Source organism: Cataglyphis hispanica, chromosome 15 (genome assembly GCF_021464435.1).
Source record: "Cataglyphis hispanica isolate Lineage 1 chromosome 15, ULB_Chis1_1.0, whole genome shotgun sequence".
Classification (NCBI taxonomy): domain Eukaryota; kingdom Metazoa; phylum Arthropoda; class Insecta; order Hymenoptera; family Formicidae; genus Cataglyphis; species Cataglyphis hispanica.
In genome coordinates, this window is record NC_065968.1 from 3,229,885 (window position 1) to 3,249,333 (window position 19,449).

General features: G+C 42.3%; 1 protein-coding gene across 1 annotated transcript; it reads right to left on the reverse strand.

The window, feature by feature from the left end:
* Positions 1-209: 209 nt before the first annotated feature.
* Positions 210-18,896, reverse strand: LOC126855126 (doublesex- and mab-3-related transcription factor A2). Its single transcript, XM_050602520.1, has 6 exons — positions 18,482-18,896; positions 16,348-16,684; positions 4,199-4,321; positions 3,324-3,610; positions 1,840-2,131; positions 210-538 (listed from the first exon to the last, which is right to left on the reverse strand). Exons 1-6 carry the CDS (start codon positions 18,749-18,751, stop codon positions 210-212), a joined length of 1,638 nt encoding a protein of 545 aa, XP_050458477.1. The 5' UTR covers positions 18,752-18,896.
* Between the last annotated feature and the right edge of the window lie 553 nt (positions 18,897-19,449).

Sequence of the window (19,449 nt, forward strand, 5' to 3'; positions counted from 1 at the left end):
CATTATTATTGTCGTGGCGCGATTATAGGATTATAAATAATCTTTTGGTCATACACGGATGATGAGGCTGAGACCACCGGACCGGCGTCGAAGCCTCCCTCCCTCCCTCCCTCTCTCTCTCTCTCTCTCTCTTTTTCTTCGCGCAGCCTTGTCGTCCGTTATGGGACTATCGAGGGATACGACCAGACGGCGGCATGGCTTTCGTCCGGTCACTCGGAGTAGCTGGTCTTGTCGCTGGCGTCGTCGGGACTGGTCTCCCGATAGGCGTCGCCGGCGGTGCCGTTGGCGTGCAGGCTCTGGTTCGGCGGCTTGATGACGGTGGGCAGGTAGCCGGTGCCGGTGTAGGGCGCGGCCAGGAAGCGATGCCGCGTCGACGGTATCGGGGTGGTGCAGTAAGCGGCTCGGCTCGCGTACGCCGAGACGGAAGCGGCGGACGCCGCGGCCGCCGACGCCAGGGCGCCCGCCAGCGGCGAGAACGCCGATTTGGGCTGCAGGCTGTCCTCGCACACCAACACCTCCATAGCTGACACCACGTCGCCTGCCGACAAACAGGCAGATTCTCGCTTTTGTCTCTTCGTTATCGCGATTATTAGATGGTATTGTTAGGGCTGTTATATGATTTAAATGAAAACACGTATAATTAATATATCCGTTTAGTAAAAAGAATTTTTTTCAGAACGCGCGTGTTAAATCTATGATTTATTGTTATTATTATATGTTTAAACGAAAATATATCTGTATTATATTTAGCACACTCGTCTAATAGAAATGTCTTTCCGAATATTTTGACGTTTCTTTTTTTTTTTTATAAATGTTTATTCCTTTAGTAAGTACTTTACTTTTGAATGTACTTTCTCATTGAAATATTTATTACAGATATAATTATGTTGTTGTTAGAGAATATAAGAGTATATTTATAGAGGAATCTTTCCTCTCTTTACGAAAACTTTTTTGAGGTGGAAAAAAACATTTGGGGATATACTAAAAATGGAAATGATATATATATAATAATAAAATACTATGTATAATTCTATATACGATATAAAAAGACATATATATATATATATATATATATATATATATATATATATGTATACAAAAATATTAAAATAGTATATATAAAGACGTTTCTAATAAATAGATGTACTAAATATATAAAGTAAACGTGTTTTCGTTTAAACGTATATTAATAGCGAGCTTTACATATAAACGTTTTCCTACAAATTTTCCTGAAAGTGAACGTAAACGGATAAACGTTTCACGATTACACGTATATTCGAAACACTACGTCGAAGAAATGAAATGATAATGACGTGGCGATAATAATTGTCGCAAAGAGGAGGGAACTATGACAATGCGTTAGAATCTCATAATTTATTCGACCAAGAAATTTACAGCTCGTGTCAATGGGTCAGGCTATAATTTTGTATTGAAAAAAGAGGCGATTATCGAGAGAGAGAGAGAGAGAGAGAGAGAGAGAGAGAGAGAGAGAGAGAGAGAGAGAAATAAAATAATAAACCAACTTGTGATTTTCCTCATAAGATCGAAATTTTCACGTATACGCAATTTTTCGAGTAATTAAATATAATTATATTGTGACCAAAAAAATTATCAAAATATAAATTTGATTTTAAAAAGCGAATATAAATTTTCTTTAAAAACCTTGAAGAACTGCTTACATTACACGCATCGTGAAAAAAAGCATATGCCAATCATATCATTGCCGTCATTGTAATCATTGTTTTCGAAACGAGTCTTCGCCTCACGTATGATTGTTCGAAAAGCTCCTCGCTCATCGATGGGGGGGGGGGGGTCCCGAAAAAATTTTAAAGATCCTACCTTTGCAACGATGAAGAAGCGCTTCGACGTCGGCGCGACGTCTCCCGGGGAACACTCGTAGCAGGACGTCCACCGGCGAACGTTGCTGCTGTTGCTGCTGCTGCTGTTGCTGCAGTTGCAATCCGCAGGTCTGCTGAAGATTCTGCATCTGCATCTGCATCTGAATCTCTCGCGGCTCGGGTATGTGATGGTGGTGCTGATGCTGATACAGCGCCGGCGTGCAATACGCCAACGGGCTCGCCGTCGGTCCGTAAAGAGGCGCGTACGGAGGAAAATGCACCGTCGCCGCGGCCTGCAAAATCGCAAGAGCGAGTTTGTAAATTGTCGGCTCTCGTAGCTTCACCCTCACAAGAAAAAAAGACAAGAAAAAAAACTCCTTCTCTCCTCCCTTTGACGGTGCGCGGTGCGGATAAATATATCGGTTTTTTTTTTATTAACGAAGAGAACTTTGTTCGCTGAAATATTTTGTGATTGCAATTTTGAGAAACTGAGAGAGAGAAAGAGAGAGAGAGAGAGAGAGAGAGAGAGAGAGATCAGGATGTCTACTCAAATCTTCTAAGAAAAAAAAAATTCTCTGATATTTTGGGGTATTCTTGTTCAAATTTCAGATAAAGAGAATCCTTTAAAGATCTTTTGGTGCAATGATCTTTTTTTATTTTTGTATGCGCCTTCTGGGTTTTCATACAAAGGAAGAACACAGAGCTACTTAAGTTTCAAGTGCTAGATTTGCAAATGTACTGAAAAAACTGAATGGATCCCGCAAAATAAACATTCTTTATTTGCGTAACATTTTCATTATTTTTCATCACACTAAAAATTACAATGAAGTATATATATTGCATATTCAATACTTTGTAGACATTGAATATACAGGTTGTTACTTAAAGACCACTAAGTACATAGTGTTATTCCTTATCAAAAAATGTGTCGTAAAGTCCTGAATCATTTTTTTCTATAACACTTAATAAAGGAATAATTATTGAGCAAAGTTAGGCCTACGCTGATTGGCCGGACTTTACTCCTCATTAATTACTCCTTTATTAAGGGTTGAAGAAAAAAATATCTCAGGACTTTTCGATTCATTTTTTGGTAAAGAATAAGGCTTAGTGGACGGTCTTTAAGTCACATCCTGTATATAAACAAAGAGATAGATATATATTGACAATATAGTTCAAGCATATAATTCACTTGGCTCTTGCCAAGTTTACTGTTTAATATAAAAGCAAAATTACCAAAGAGAGGATTTTTTTTTAAATTCCCCGATATATCCCAATAAAATTCCATGAGAATTCTCTGGTTTGTCCAAGTACAAAAAAAAAAAAAATCCAGGTGTCCCATATTTTTCCAGACAGTAGACACCCTATCTTTTATCTCTGCAATGTACTTAATACCAACCATAAATCTAAAATATTTCCTCGATGGCTCAAGATGAATTAGATTTGACGGATACACTCGGCAAAGGCACTCTAATAAGTACAACTCACAGCTAACGGGGGAAGCGGGGGACTCTGCCTAGGTTGCACCAGGTCCACCGGTTGTAGGGTGGTCTGTTGCGTCTGCTGCGGGGGGCTATCGCTCTTGCGTAGGCTGAGGTTCTCCGGCGCCGGTGTGTCCTCCCTCTGGGGCGTCAAGGCCGGCGTCAAGGGCGGCGTGTGCGTCGGGCTCTGCGAGCCCGGTTCGGGACTGCCGTCCTCGGAATCGTTGAGGCTGCTGGTGCGCTTTCTCAGCGTCGCCTCGCCGGATTCCGGTATCCCCGACGAAGTCGGCACCACTGTAACATTCGCCACTTCGCGGGAGAACTTTATGCGGGGAGCTCAACAGCTTAATGACGTGTGCGAGAACACGAGGGGAGCTTGAAGTCGATTGTAACGAGGGGCAATTGAAATGCCGGCCTTAATTGCAGGACGGAAAGAAACGGAACGATTAAGTGTAATGAAATATCTTTTTTTTATTTTTCTTTTTAATATTAAGATTCTAATTCTACATCCTTGTCTATCATTAATGCATGAATAGAAAAATAATTTTTTACATTTGTTTGATCTATTGAGAGACAAAGATATAAGGGATTATTATTTCACACTGAAGAAAAGAATAAGGTAAAAGATGTAATTCTCAGACAATGTATATAGATAATGAAATATCTTTTTTTTATTTTTTTTTTAATATTAATATTCTAATTCTAATTCTACATCCTTGTCTATCATTAATGCATGAATGGAAAAATAATTTTTTACATTTGTTTGATCTATTGAGAGACAAAGATATAAGAGATTATTATTTCACACTGAAGAAAAGAATAAGGTAAAAGATGTAATTCTCAGACAATGTATATAGATATGTTTCAATGATTTTGGTATACCTAATGAATGATCGACTCGGAGCTCGCCACCAGAATCGGAATCACGATCATCCTCGTTACCAATGTCACTGGTTGACAGAATCGTTGCCGTCGTGCTCTCGGAGACTCTGGATCGCTTCGATCCTGCAAAAATACGGAGTGTCTCTACTTAAATTTTGTAAAAAAAAAAATAAGGAAATCGCGACCTCCCCTGTTTTTACTCAATCGAGATTATTGGAGAATAATTGAGGGAGGTCGCGCAAAGAGGCATCTCTCTCTCTCTCTCTCTCTCTCTCCGGCGTTTTATTCCGGCGAAAAGTAAAGCAGGGCACGGAGCAGCCTCGAGTTTTGTAGCATTCGTGTATGCGCACACGTCGGTGAAAAATGCGTGAAAGAATCCCCCGCGCGTGCGAGTGCAAGTCTCTGACCGCTCGTTAAAAAGTTTAACCGTCCGTTTATTAGCAGGGGGGAGAGAGAGAGAGAGAGAGAGAGAGAGAGAGAGAGAGAGAGAGAGAGAGAGAGAGAGAGAGAGAGAGAGATTGATAGATCGGGGAAATATATGTAGCCAGAGGAGCGGCTACGCGAACGGCTTCAGTTTTCGTCTCCCCCTGCCTCCCCCCCCCCTAAACCAATCCACCCTCTTGTTCGAGCGCCCTTTCGCTCGTGCCGTTCAAGCACGCCGGGACTCTTTAGCGTGCTGCGCTTAACCGCGATTTCTCCTTCGCATGGAGAATTACGTTTCCTCGACGGGAGAATACGGGCCGAGTATATACCATGTGACTTATCGATCAGTAGGCGATTATTTAATCTCCTTTACGGTGTACGTTTCAATCCCGTCTTTCGCCTGTTTCTCTCAGATTCTAATCGAAGAAAAAAATCACAATTCTCACTTTCGCTAATCACGTGCTGCTTCTCGATTAGAATGCGAAAATAATATAAAATTAAATATTATAATATTAAATATTAAATAGTATGAAATTAAATATTATTACATACAATATATATATTTAAATAATATATTATATAACTAAATAATATATTACATAATTAAATAATATCTTATATAATTAAGTAATATAAATTTAAGTTTATTGTCCTCATTAATTTGCGCCGCTAATAAATCTTCAAAATCCGATCACAACCGATCCGTCGATTTGTCAGAATGAATCGAGATAATATCGAGCGCGAACGGGTTCTCTCCTCTCGAAGGGAAAAATTCCGCAACAGGATACAGCCTCTTCTCCCCATCCATACCCTCCCCCGCCCCCAACATCGTCCCGCCCTTCCGGCATCCAGATAATAACATTAATAATTGACATCCGGCCGACGTCAAAGGAAAGGAATGCAATATCGTGGGCCGGTGTTAATGTAGCTGCTGGCGCACCGAGATAGAGAAGACTCTTAATCCTACTCCCCTTCCTTCCTCCCTCCCTCTGCCCTTCGACGTGCCACGAAACGTTCGTATAAGTGTCTCGCGTACACCGACGCACACGAACACGTGTGTATATCCACCGGGTACACCGGGTAAGAGAGAAAATCGCCGGTAGATATTACCAGGCGGTTATTAAAATATCATTCTCTCGCAGGGAGACTCCCCTCCCCTCCCCCCCTCCCCTGCCCCCTACACTATATACCCGTCGTAGGATCAACCCCTCCGGCTCTCTTCGTGCGTGCCACACGACGCTGAAATTCATATATATATATATATATATATATATATATATATATATATATATCCCTCTATTTGTAACCTTCATAAAGTCCCGCGGCGGCGTAACGAAGTGCACGTATATGTCTGCCACCTTGGGGTCCTTGAGGGTGTCAAGTGTCGGTGCGTTGCGCGTTCCTCGAATGTACACAGGGTGTCTCGGGTGACGCCCGGTGCAAACACTGTTACGAGTCCTGTATCATGGTTCACAATGACAGCGAAATTACCGGCGATTTATTATGCGCGATCTTTTAAACGCAGCTTGAAAAGAGAGTTATCCTTTACGAGGTGTCGTATTGGAGTAACTCGAGAGTTCTCGGCCTTTTCCTCCCTATTTGCTATTCGAAAACGTCGGAGGTATGTGTAATAGTTCTTGAATCGCGAAATATATCAAATTAATACCTAACTTAACCTAATCTAATCTAACCTAACCTATGGATTTTTAGAAGAAAAGAATCGCGGATAAGAAAAATTGGGAATATATCTCGCACGATACGTTACGAAGCGTCCAGTGTCCTTCTCGAAAGTGCTCTCAAAAGTCTAATCAATGGCGGAAGAGATGAGAAAAACGAGAACACGTTGTGAAAAAAAACAAAAAAAACGCCCTTCTAGGCGAGGCGAAGCGACGTGGCGGCAATAGAGAACACAGTATCGCGAACAGGAATCTTTTTCTTCCCCTTCCCTCTTTCCCTTTTCACCCGGTACTTGTCTTGAATTTCGAGAAGGGTGCGTGTGCAATTTATTGTAATCTCTCCCATCCCCGAGCACACACGTACACACACGAATGAGAGATCTAACTTCTTCTTGGGTGTGTCTTTCGACGCGGGGCGACCGTATATATATATATATATACCTAGCGTGTATTTTGAGACGCGAGGAAGTTAATAAAACTTGTTTCGTGCCTTGAAGAAGAGAGAAGCGCCAGAGATACGTACTCATCCACGACTTGGCAAAGAAAGGTCGACATTAAATCGAATAGCGTAAACGTGTCGGTAAATATCGATAAATGTTGTCGAACTATCGAGTCTTTCGTTAAATAAAAATGTTCGATTTCGTCATATATTTATCTTTCAATTATTCAAAGACTCTTCTAAACTCTTCTCCATACTGTCAAAATTACAAAAGCTACTTGTCATTAAAAAATTATAAAAAAATGACAATATCAGGAACTGAATGTCATTATGCCATTACGTCATGACGATATATCCGATATCAAAGCTCATTCATTTCTCCCATTCTTATCAGCCATCAGAGATTGTCGCTTCAAAGCAGCACGCACGATGCTTAGAAAACTTATCTCTCCTGGCGTTGTGCACATAGTAGCCTTTAGTTAGCATACTAGCAACAATACGTCATTCGCGATCACCGATCACCCAGCCGTCACGGACAGGTCCCTGTCGGTCCCTGTCGGTCCACACATTCTTACGGCGGCGAGATCGGTGGCGGCGATTAATTAGACATGTTGGACGATGTACATACGAGAGTGCGGATCTCTCTCTTGACCGACGGCGATGACAAGACGCGCACTCGAAGCAGATACACGCTCACACAACATACCCGGACCGGCGCGGCGGCGGCGGCCGGGTGTTGTTGTAGGTCTACGCCCTAACCTGCGGCGGCGTGGCGTATCAGCGCACGGTGGAGACAGACGCGGACAATGGAATCATGCGAGGACAATACCGAATAATTTAGAATGGCACATAGATATCGGGAGAGGCTCCCCGGCGGCCTACGGCGGCGCATAATAGAGAATAGGAGTAATAGGACACACAGAGGCCTGGCGGGGCAACTGTGGAGGACACGAAACATCCCTATAAATTAGGCTTAGGCGAAACGAGCCCGCGCGCCTTCCTCGATACAAACCCTTGCGTCTCCTTGCTTCTGGGCAAGACGATTCAAGATTCAGTAAGGATATCTTTACAATAATTCCACTTGGAGGGCTGTATAAAATCGCTTGTCGAGGAAATGGAACCTGTATTGTATCATATCCTTTAGTTATAAGGAAAAGGAAGCTAAAAGTTTTCAACAAGATTGGAATATGACTGTTTTTAAAAATTTCAATATATTTCTTTTTTATTGAAAAGTATAGACATATTATAGCCGCAATTATGTATTATATATTGCAAAGATATCCTATTTGAATTTTTAGTCTTCTATCCCTTGTCATCTTTCCTCGGATGGTCTCTCTCCTTGCTTCTGGGCAAGACGATTCAAGATTCAGTAAGGATATCTTTACAATAATTCCATTGGAGGGTTGCATAAAATCGCTCGTCGAGGAAACAGAGCGTGTATTATCGTACCATCATTATCCTTTATTTACAAGAAAAAGGAAGCTCAAAGTTTTCAGCAAGATCGGAATATAACCGTCTTTGAAAATTTAGAAATTTTTTTTTTTATTGAAAAATATCAACGTATTTGGTTTCGCGATTATGTATTATATATTGCGAGGATATCTTGATTGAAATTTGAATTTTTAGCTAGCCCTCACTATCCCCTGTCACTTTTCCTCCAACGTAAATCTGTAGCAGCATGAATTTCAAGTTTGCCAGTTCTAGATCCCCGATATTACACGAGGGAGACGGTGAGTGAGTGAATTATCAGTTTCTATTGTTCGTAAGACCGTAAAGTAACTCGAGTGTGTACGCGGAGCTCGGAAACGCTTTCTCTTTCTTTGACCGCGCATGCGATTGATAAATGGCCTTTGTAAATGATGTTAATTTCGGGCTGGGGGAGGGGGAGGGGTCTATTAAATTACAGCTGGAGATAATTTACGCCAAAAGTTTTCCTGCTATAAACTGAAATCCTGCTTGCGATTTAATATTTATCGCGCAAGGTATGAATATATATATATATATATATATATATATATATATATATATATATATATATACATAGAAATGAGATGCGTTTAAATTGAATAATCTAAAAAAGAATTTTTATATGCAAAAATTATATATATATATATATATATATATATATATATATATATATATGTATCAGGAAAAATATAGCTACTACAAACTTGTCTTTATATAATACTAAAATTTCTGTCTTGTTATCATAAAAAATTCTGTAGTCAAAATTATAATATTAATATAATATTAATATAGGAAAAGAATCTTTTCTTTCATTCACTTATTTATCTGTACGACAAATATTTATACATCGAATCTTTCGACTAATCTAAACCGGAACAAATGGAGGATCGAAGAGAATAGAGAATAGATGCTGAAAAATAAATTAATTCCAAAACCATTCATCGTCATGTGTGTGTCTTATGCGAGATATTACAATTAAATTTATGAAACAGCGTGGCTTCGAGGAAAGAAAGCACAGTAGTCAAGAAAATAATCAGAGAGAAAGAGAGAATTTGCAGAGAATTTGCAGTATAGGATACCACGATATGCACGCTGCAGCTTGTAGACTCAAGCCCGGAAACGGGATCTGAGCAACGAGAAAAGACTCTCATTATTACGTATCGATACGCCCGGAAAATAGCAGCGCCCGATCTGCCGCGCAGAAATGACGCAATTGATTCGGGAGAGCTCGAATAAGAAAAGGCAAGTTCCTTATCGGGCGCACCAAGAGAAAGAGGAAGAGAGTGAGTGGGAGCGGGGAGGGGGGGGGGAGAGGAAAAAGCAGGAACGAGATGAGCGGGAGAGGGGGAGGGGGAGAGGAAGAGCCCTTCAGCTTGCAGCGACAGCAACAGCGAGCAACAGCCCGATCAGTCATTAAATCGTCGCGATTCCCTTTTATTTCCAAGCCTGCATATATACATGTATGTACACGTGTATGTGTGTGTGTGTCTGTATATACATGCGTATGTATGTATGTATGTATGTTTGTATGCGCGTGGGAGCAACGCTTTACAACGTCCGTGTGTTTTCGTTGTGTTGCGTCGCGATGAAAGGGGTTGAATACGGGGATGATTGTGTGTACGGGGTGTATGATGGATAGGGTGAGAATCAAGAGAGAGAGAGAGAGAGAGAAGGATGTGGAAAAAGATGGGAGACAGAAAGAGAGAGAGAGAGAGAGAGAAGAAACCGAGAGCAAAAGAGGAGTACGTTGGAGAGCGATCGGGCGTAACGTTTTTAATTGTTTCGCGCCCAGCCGCCTTTTGTTTTGGCGTTTATGCCTCGTAAACGTTTTGCCAGAGCTCTCTCGCTCTCTTCCCAAAACGGCTTCCTCGGCGGGTGGAAAGAGGGAGGGGGAGAGGGGAGGGGGGTGGAGGACAGAGGAGAACGAGCGATTCGCCCTTCCCCGTTCTGTCGCGTTTCCATTCCCCCGCCCTACAGGGGTTCCTTGGAGAGCTCGTCCTTCCGCGCGCGCCGCCTCACCGTCCCGCTTCTTTTTATTTCCCGAGGAATATAACGTGATCGTTAGTTTTTCCTTCCTACAGACCCGCCGTGCCGGTTCTACAACTTGGATGGCTTTTCACGCACGGCTGGATGCTCGCCAATGCGTCGCGTATACGCGAGGAGACTAGACCGCCATGTTGTCGCGTGTCGGGAAAGACTTGTCTCGCAATCGACTCCCGAGTTGAGTTGCATTTATACAGTTGTTGTTTGGATTAAAAGTTCGCGTTATTCTTTAATTTTTTTTTTTTTTATCGTACATTAAAGGAAAATTTATACGATTATTAATTATATTATTATTAATTCCGGAAAAAATTAAAATTAGTTAAATTATTAAATCATGTTAATAAATCATTATATTATTATATTATTAATTCGCAAAAAATTATATTTATATTTATACAGTATTGTATTATTATATTTATATCTGTATCTGTAAATTATTACGCAATTGTTAATTAAATTATTATTAATTCCGGAAAAAATTGTGAAATTATGAAATTATTAAATAATATTAAATAATAAATTATTATATTATTATTAATTTGCAAAAAAATATTGTTATAGAATCCCCATCAAATCTCTTTTCGCTAAAGATGCAATATAAGTACGTTCATTACTAAACATAAAATATTATGCGAATGCGTGTCTTTTTACGCGATCGAATACTTGAACGTCCCTCTATCAAATTAATTAAGTCGACCGGATCGAAAGGTTCTTTTATATAGTCGCGGAAGTAGCAGAAGAGCGAAGCCTCTGCCGCCGCTGTTAAGTGTCTGATTTCCCTCTGCATCGCTCTTTTTCTTTTCGCGAGGGCTGATACGGCTTCGGAAGATTATTTTAACCGGTCTTCGACGAAACTAGGTTGCATCGAGTCAACCGTGGACATATATGCGCGATATGATAATACTACGGAAATTTTTGGAGGAGCGCGCGCGCTTCTTAGAAGATTGAATTAAAGACGAAAAAAATTCGCGAGGAAATATGCGAAGGAGAGAATCTGATCGTGCAGGTCGGATGACGCGTTCGATTATCTTATCCTTGTTACAGTAGCCTCGAGACCTTCCTACTTCCCTCCTTCCCTTCCTCCCTCCCTCCCTCTCTCAGCATCTTCATACCAAATTTTCAAACATTACGAAAGAGCCGAGCAACAACTTCACAACCGCTCGCAGCGCATCTCCATATCATTTTGTATGTGGAGAGCATCAGTTCACTCACTCGCTTTGCGCATTCACGCCGAGTTAACCGGCATTGAAATCACGTCTTCGCAAAGATGCCATTTAGCGACATTCCCGCGGATCTCGTATCATCGATCAACAGAGAGATCGAGCTTACTGGCTAAGGCCTAGCAAGAAGAAGAAGAAGAGATCCTAGGGGAATCGCGTGAGATCAGGCGATCGGCGAGGGGGCGAGAAAGGGGGGAAGGGGGAGGGGGAGGGGAGGGAAAACGCGCGTAGTCGGAGAACGCGCCTGGCAGAAGTTTTGTTCAAACACTCTTAAGAGAGACGTGCTCCTTCGGCGGCGTTGCACGTGTACATGCATCCGACCTCGGGAAGAGAGAGAGAGAGAGAGAGAGAGAGAGAGAGCCCAGGGTACACCTATGCAAATAGGTAAGGTCGGGCCCCAGAGGCCTTACCTATCTGTCCGCGTTTGTGTTCCCCGAAGTCCCGCTGACTCTTTGCAAACAATGTTGCCAGGCACGTCGTAAGAGCATAAGTAGCCGTGCCGATGAGCGTGCCGCGTGATCCTGCCGCGATCCGGCTTCGGATTTGATTACTTAAATCCGTGTGTGTTTGCTTGCCGAGTTCTCTCTCTCTCTCTCTCTCTCTCTCTCTCTCTCTTTCCCGCGCCGTATGTACCTCGGTGTACCACCAAGCTGATGTAATGGGTGGATCGATTAACGGCACCGGCTCTCGCCGTTATTAATTCTCTCTTTTTTTTTGCAACGTTTTATAATTAAACACTCTTAAAGATTTTTTTTTTATGTAACTGATTTAATCGACAAATTTTATCGATTTATTTTATATTAAGGAAAAAGTCAAAAAAAAAAAAAAAATAATAATTCGAAAAAGGGGACACACGAGAGACAGGTGGAGCTTTCGATATCTCCTCTGAGAAAGATCGAGTGATGCGATCGGAATCTTTCTCGCTTATTTGACGTCGCGTGAATTCACGCGAGCGCGGGCTAGGCGGACGGATCCAAGGGGATCCCGTATTACAGCGGGAACGAAATAATTTCCTGGTGTCCTCCGCAGCCGCGAAGGACGAAGAACGGAAGCGAACTGGTCTTTCACAAAGTTTCTTGGACACTCGAAGAAGCTTCTATCCCTCTTCCTCTCTCTCTCTCTCTCTCTCTCTCTCTCTCTCTCTCTCTTTTGCTTGGAGAAACTGCTGGATAATGGTCCCCCGGTAGACGGAGCGACCAAGTGATCCTTACGGGATAAAGGGTGTGTCGCACACGTACGTACAAAAGGCGCCCGTCGCGCGCGCATGTGTGTGTGTGTGTGTGTGTGTGTGTGTGTGTGTGTGTGGTGTGTGCGCCATCCGCGCGTATTCCCACAAAGAGGCCGCGGTCTCATCCTCCCTGCTCCTCCACAGGAAGAGAATTTCAGGAGAAAGACCAAATCTCTACAATCCGCATCCTTTTCGACGTAATGACTGCCGTCCTTTGCCACACGATATCCACGGCTCGTGCACTTTAATCCCTCGTAAATGTCAATTGGTACGATCCAACACTTGGATTTATCCGTAGCAATCAATTATTGTTGTACGCGAAAGAAAAAATTATCGAACATTGTTTATGTACGCGTCTAAGAGAAGAGAGTTTAATTTGATTTGAATATTAAAAGATACATGTCGCGCTAAGGTAGGTTTTATGATATTTTTGAGAAGTTAAAAAATAATCAAAAAATATGAATGAGGAATCTTCAAAATAAATATTAAAAATATATTGAAAATACAAATAAATACACATATGATTAAAATGCACGAGAATACCCTTATTATCTCTCTCTCTCTCTCTCTCTCTCTCTCTCTCTCTCTCTCTCTCTCTCTCTCTCTCCCTCTCTATCTTTACTATTTTAATTACATTATTAATAAATCATCAATTTGATAAAATTAACATTTATTACAACGAAAATGTCCAATCGTTTCAGACAATTATTATAAATTTTCAAAACCAGTGAAGTCTGTCAGATAAATATTCCGTTCGCACCGCGGGAATATCTCCGAACAAGGAGGATTAATGACATTCCACGATTCCCCCTCACATCGCAATGGTGATAAAAATTATCAAAACGGAAAGGTAGTAGCCGCTAACCTGACGAAAGTGTAGAATAACGGAATAAAGAAACCGCAGAAATTTCCTTCCCGGCGTTTTCCCCTCGTGAAAAGTTTTTCCCCCCGCGCGTTCGAAGAAAGGGAGATCCCTTGATTTTTTCTCCCTTTTTCGTCAAGTCGCGCGAGTGTCCGTTCCCTCAACATTTAAGTATAAAGAGGTGGATATCTCTTTCCCCGTTCGCGATATAATGGGGGCTCGTCGAGTTTCTCTCCGCCACCGAGAGTGCCACCCACCCACTTGGCAGCGGGGGCAACCTCGTGATCTTTCCGACCTAGCCAGAAAGAGAGAGAGAGAGAGAAAGAGATGGAGAATGTTTGCGTGTGTGTGTATGTGTGAGTGCGTACACGACCAACCCAGAATCCCCCGCGGTCGAAGGCACTGGCCCGAGAAATTCAATTACTGCTAAACTTCTCGACCGGAGACTCTCTCCCCGGCTCGTCTATATACTACTGTAAGCACTCTGTTTCGAAGATCGGCCGGAGAGACATCTTACATTCTCTCCCTCATCCCGCAAAGACGTAGACAGGCAGGTACACTTGGGGTCGTAATTGAATCCAGGTGCGCCCGAGGGGCGCTCTCTCTCTCTCTCTCTCTCGTCCTCGCCGAGGTGGGACAGTGCCTTCGTCGGTTCTTCGCGGTTTTTACTGTTTTCGACCGCATCAATGATCAAAATTTTCGCGTGATTAGACGAACGGATGTAATTTCAGCGGAAGTAATTTTGTAACGGATTAATGTAAAGTTATCGCGACGCGAAAAGTTATCTTCATCAACGCAATGTCGGTCGCCGTCGCGGTTTAAAATTTTTTTATCAATTTTTTTAAATGGATTTTCTTTTAGCAGAGATGTTAAAAGTGAAAAATTTATTAGTGAATAAAAATAATGCCGCGATAAGACACATGCCTTAGATAATAATTTTCAACTCTTTAAATGGCGAATAAATGTGTGGAATTTTTTGGAAATCTATCTTCATTGATTATTATTAAAAATTTATTGATATAAATTTGATCGATATTGGACTTGACAGATTTTAATTGAATTCGCATTAATGGATACGAAAGAGAAACAATTTCACTTTAATCCTTAATTACTTTTAAAAGTTAAAGAGTGTCCTTCTTCGCGATCTTTTTTTTTTTTTCCTATCAGTGACAGAATCTGTGTTCTATAAAGAAGCACCTCTATCTCGAAGAAAAACGTTTCGCTCCTGATATTCTTTGTCGACGCCGCTTGCCTCTTTTTGCGCGCTTCGAATTCGCTTGCACGACGATCGCTATCAGACCTTGTGCTTTCCTCGCCTCTTTTTCTCCTTCTTTCTCTTGAAGCGATATAATCAGGAATACATCGCGGAAAGTCCGGATAAAATAAAAATTCCGTACAATAATAAAACCGAATGCGCGTATATAAGGGCAAATATTTTGTAAAATGCAATTTTTCTAAAGTAAAGATTTAACAATATATATCGTTCTTATTTATATGTATATTAAATTGAATTTTTTTATTCTGTTTATTTGTCATTTTTAATAAATTATTTAGAATATATCTATCTTTATTTCTTTTCAGAATCTATGCCAAAAAGACGTGAAAAGCGCTTCCGCATTTGTTTGGAAAAAGACAGAAATGTAAAACGCATTGCGTGTATGAGCAGTTGAGTGGATTGTCCCGCACACTTTTGTTACAAGCGCGAGCTGAATGGACATGCGTGTAACGAGATGTGTCACGATACAGGTAAATTTTATCAACCGCAACTATTCGCGACACGAGAGCGCCAACGAAGGGCCAATCCTTTGTCAGCGCCAGAGATAACAAATAAAATGCAATTGCGAGCGATAGAAAAGTGCTACATAAAGTGGTCCTTACGAACCGATAATCGATTGCAACTGCATTGTTATTAAGTGATACTGGTCGAAAAAAAAAAAAAAAACTGATTTTGAGGAGTGGATGCTCCGGATATTTCACATTATAAATGTCACCCATAAAACATCTATGATTCCAATTTTATCTGACGTTAATATTTTAATAAGGAGTAAGTACCGACAATTCAAAGACGTAGATACATTCAGTTATTCTAAAAAAGTATATTTTAAGGATAAGATACACATTTTTTATCGAGCATCTCGATCAAACGGGCCAGCGATTTTGCCAAATAGATTCGTCGATACTTAAAGACGCCGCGCAAGGTGCGCGCATTTATCAGAGAAACGAGAGAGGGCTTACGTGAGGTCGCGTGTGCGCTCCACTTGGGGTGAGAATGAGCCTGTCGTGGAAAAGGAGTCCTTCCGCGGAAGGGTCGAACGTGGAGAATTAAAGGCCGGCACTAACGAGTACACGATTTTCGCCCCCCCTCGAGTGGTATAATAAGGGCCCGCGAGTTCGCGGCCATTATTTACTTAACAACATTATATACGGGCCCACAACGGCGGGGCCACTTGGCCTACTTAAAGGCGGTGGTATACGCACGCTCCTAATGGGCACTCTCACGTCCGCCAAGCCACGCGTGCGTGCCCAAGAACATGCACATGCGCGCCCGGCTTCTTGGTCGCGTGCCGCCGATTACACGCCCGCGGTTTTATTGCGCCCTCCTTCTAAAGTAGCGATGCGCCGGCTTTCCTTTCCTGCGGTCTCGATTTACTTCCAAGTACAATATTTCCGTCCAAAATTTCTATCATCACGTACAAAACAACTTGGAAAACTTTAACTGATGCCTCTTAAAGAAAAAAAAAAAAAGAAAGAATTCTCTTAATCTAATCTGAGATGAGTACGATTCGCTCACCGACGACGGGGTCGCTCTTCTCGATCTTGGGCTGCCGGTAATCGTCCTGGGTGGACCTCTTCCTCGGCAAGAGGCCGCATTCGGCTGGTTGATGCTGGAGCTGCGTCTGGATGTGAACGGCGGCGGCGGCGGCGGCCGCCGCGGCCGCCGCGGGTATCGCGAGGCCCGCCGGACTCGCTACGTGAGCCGGGTGCGGGGGCGGGCTACCAGCTGGCGTCGCGCCGGCGGCCGCCGGTAGAACGGGAGCGGTGGTGCAGCTGCCGGTATTGTATTGCAATTGCAGGCCCAGCTCGCGCGCCTCGCTCTCCTCCTGGGCCTGCTGCCGTCTCAGGGCGACCTGAAACAATTCGTTCGGTGAGTCGTTTGTGCAATGAGAACGCGGGAGGGAAGGATATGACGTGTGTTGTAAGAAGAAATTGATCGAAATGTTTGTCGAGAAGCTTTTTCGGAATTTCCAGACAGTACGTTTTCTTTGGGGATAAACGACTCTGATGATTAAGACAGATTTTCTGAAATTTCTTTCCAACAACGGGATTGCAAAATTTAGATGAAAATGTGTCGGAATTTTTAGAAAATTTTTTATCAATCTGAAATTTGCTACGATCTTTCATTCCGGTTTTGAAAGAAATTATGAGTTATTTATTGCTCTCTTTCTGTGCATTTTTGGAGCGAGCGAGTTTCGCGACTTCTGATAAATAGATTCGATTTTATAAAACGTTCTCGTTCTTGACGAACTATCGGCATAACTGCTAGAAGATAAATGAGTCTTTGGTTATAAGATGCACATCCACCCAGTGATATTACGTCCGATGTATTTAATAAATGTATTTAACGATGTATTTAATAAATAACATCGCTTGTAATTAAAACATTCCATGTTTTTAGAGAATACGCGATATTAATAAAAGAAGAATCTTTTAATTATAAATCGCGGTTAATTAGGTTTCGTGCCGTAGCATGCCCTCTATTATACACGGATCACGATCAATCATGTATTCATCGATCATTTTGTTAGCCCAAGAATATAAAAAAGTTAGGAATTCGCAGAAATAGAAGGCCGAGATTTCGAGTGAAATCGAACCGGGCCGAATATAAGTCGATCGTATGAAGGGGGGCTCGAAACGAAATCTCGGGTACATGTATAGTATTACGATCCTGAAACGTTACATGAGCTGGTAATTTTATCTCATCTATGAGCTACCCTAACGTGCTTGTATTATGTCGAAAAACTGCCTCAGTGACAGCTCTAAAGAGATATCAAGTATTATTTTCAATAAACTGAGAAATATAAACAACGCACAATATATATATAATATTATACCTACATATATAAAATATGATGAATTAAAGAAGAAGATTAGAAGATGAAAGGAAAAGAGATGAAAAGAATGAAAAACTAATTACAAGTATAAACTGTCTCTTTCTCTCACGCTCTAGAAAAAATATTTAATAAAAGAGTATTAATAAAATTAAATAGCGACAAATGTAATTCGCACATTTGATTGTACCTTTAACTGATAATTTAATTCACTCTGCAATTGTGTTTATCCACTTGTTATAATTATGATATAATTATGATATAATCTCGAAACCTCTCTTGACATAAATAATGTCCTATTAATTGACATTGACTTTTTAATGGGATATATTTTATCTCAATACGTACACATAATATTATATGTATTTTATAATTTATATCCTTTCTAATAATCGCACATTTTTACGGAAATGGTGGTAACAAATTATTAAATATAGAATTAAAAATTATTAAATATAGAAAATTATTAAATATAAAATTTTAATGGAAGTCTAACAATAAGTAAGTATCTTGACATTTCTTGTTTGACAATCACAGTTTTCTTATATACTCATTTCTCTAATATTGACGAATTTAAATTTGCGCGTTGCTACAAATGACAGTTCCTATGACAGATTCTATATTATTCGTAATGATGATGAGCAATGCGAAATATTCTTTCTCGAGATGGTATTCATCCAAACTTGAATCCATCTAAGCTACATCGATTACAATCCCGCGCTCTATGCCGATGATGTTTTTCCAATCACAAGTAAAATCCCGTTGACAATTGTTTGTAAAAATGATCCAACACAATAATCCTTACAGTAATCTTACCTGAGCAGCCATGACGCGTTGCCTTTCGGCGATGAGGGTGCACTTGGCACACACGCAATCCCGCCATCGGCAATAACGCTTGTGCCCCTTGAGCGCGGACACGACCCCGTGATTACGACAGCGCGCGCACTTGGGGGTCCGCTGATATCTCTCGGCACTGGCGCGCAGGAAGAACGCGGCCGGCAGCACGTGATGCTGCTGTTGCTGCTGCTGGTGCTGCATCAGTTGGCCGACGTCGACGCCGAGGCCGACGCCGCGGGGAAGCGACATGTCGTTGGTTGCTTGTTGACGTTAACGGCACTCGCGACGCCGGGAGGTATATATCTCCCGACGATGACGATGATGATGATGATGACGACGACGCGATCACCGCGCGCCCCGAATGATTGGGACCGGGCGCGAAGCCGTGATGCCGATGATGATGATGATGCTCGCCCCCATGCCGGAGAGGGACGATTCTGAGACTCGCTCCAACCGACCTCCTCTCTCTCGCCACGTATTCGTCGGCGACGGCGCGGAATCGATACTGCTCGACACACTGTGTGCGACGATCGCGTCACGAGTCGGCGGTTTCCACGCGCACCATCGTCGAGACGAATCGCGAAATTCCAACGCTCGCGAATAAGGTGGATACTTCCCGATTAACGCGCGCACGCGCCCGCACACTTCCGTAAAGGTTTTCGCTACGGCGTACTACTGGAGTGTCACACGGAGAACGACTCCGGCACCCGCTCCGTTCGGCTGTCGGGGGCCGAAATGCGGAATCGCGCGGAACCCCGCGACAAACTCTCGCCCCCTCTCACTCCCTCTCGCTCCTCGGCATTGTCAACAATTGCAGCATCCCGGGTGAGTCGATTCAGGTAGCGCACGCGGATAGACAGAGAGGCGGTATAGCGCGGCGGTATCGGCGGTGACGGCAGCAAAGTGGGAGCTCATAAGGGGGCCGCAGTTGGCGGCGGTGGTGGCGA

Bases quoted from the DNA above. Each gene is read 5' to 3' on its own strand.
- LOC126855126 (XM_050602520.1), bottom strand. From the start codon at position 18,751: ATGTCGCTTCCCCGCGGCGTCGGCCTCGGCGTCGACGTCGGCCAACTG. The intron at 16,685-18,481 runs GTAAGATTACTG...GAATTGTTTCAG, and splicing joins AACGCGTCATGGCTGCTCAG to GTCGCCCTGAGACGGCAGCA. The intron at 3,611-4,198 runs GTATACCAAAAT...CGAATGTTACAG, and splicing joins CCGAGTCGATCATTCATTAG to TGGTGCCGACTTCGTCGGGG.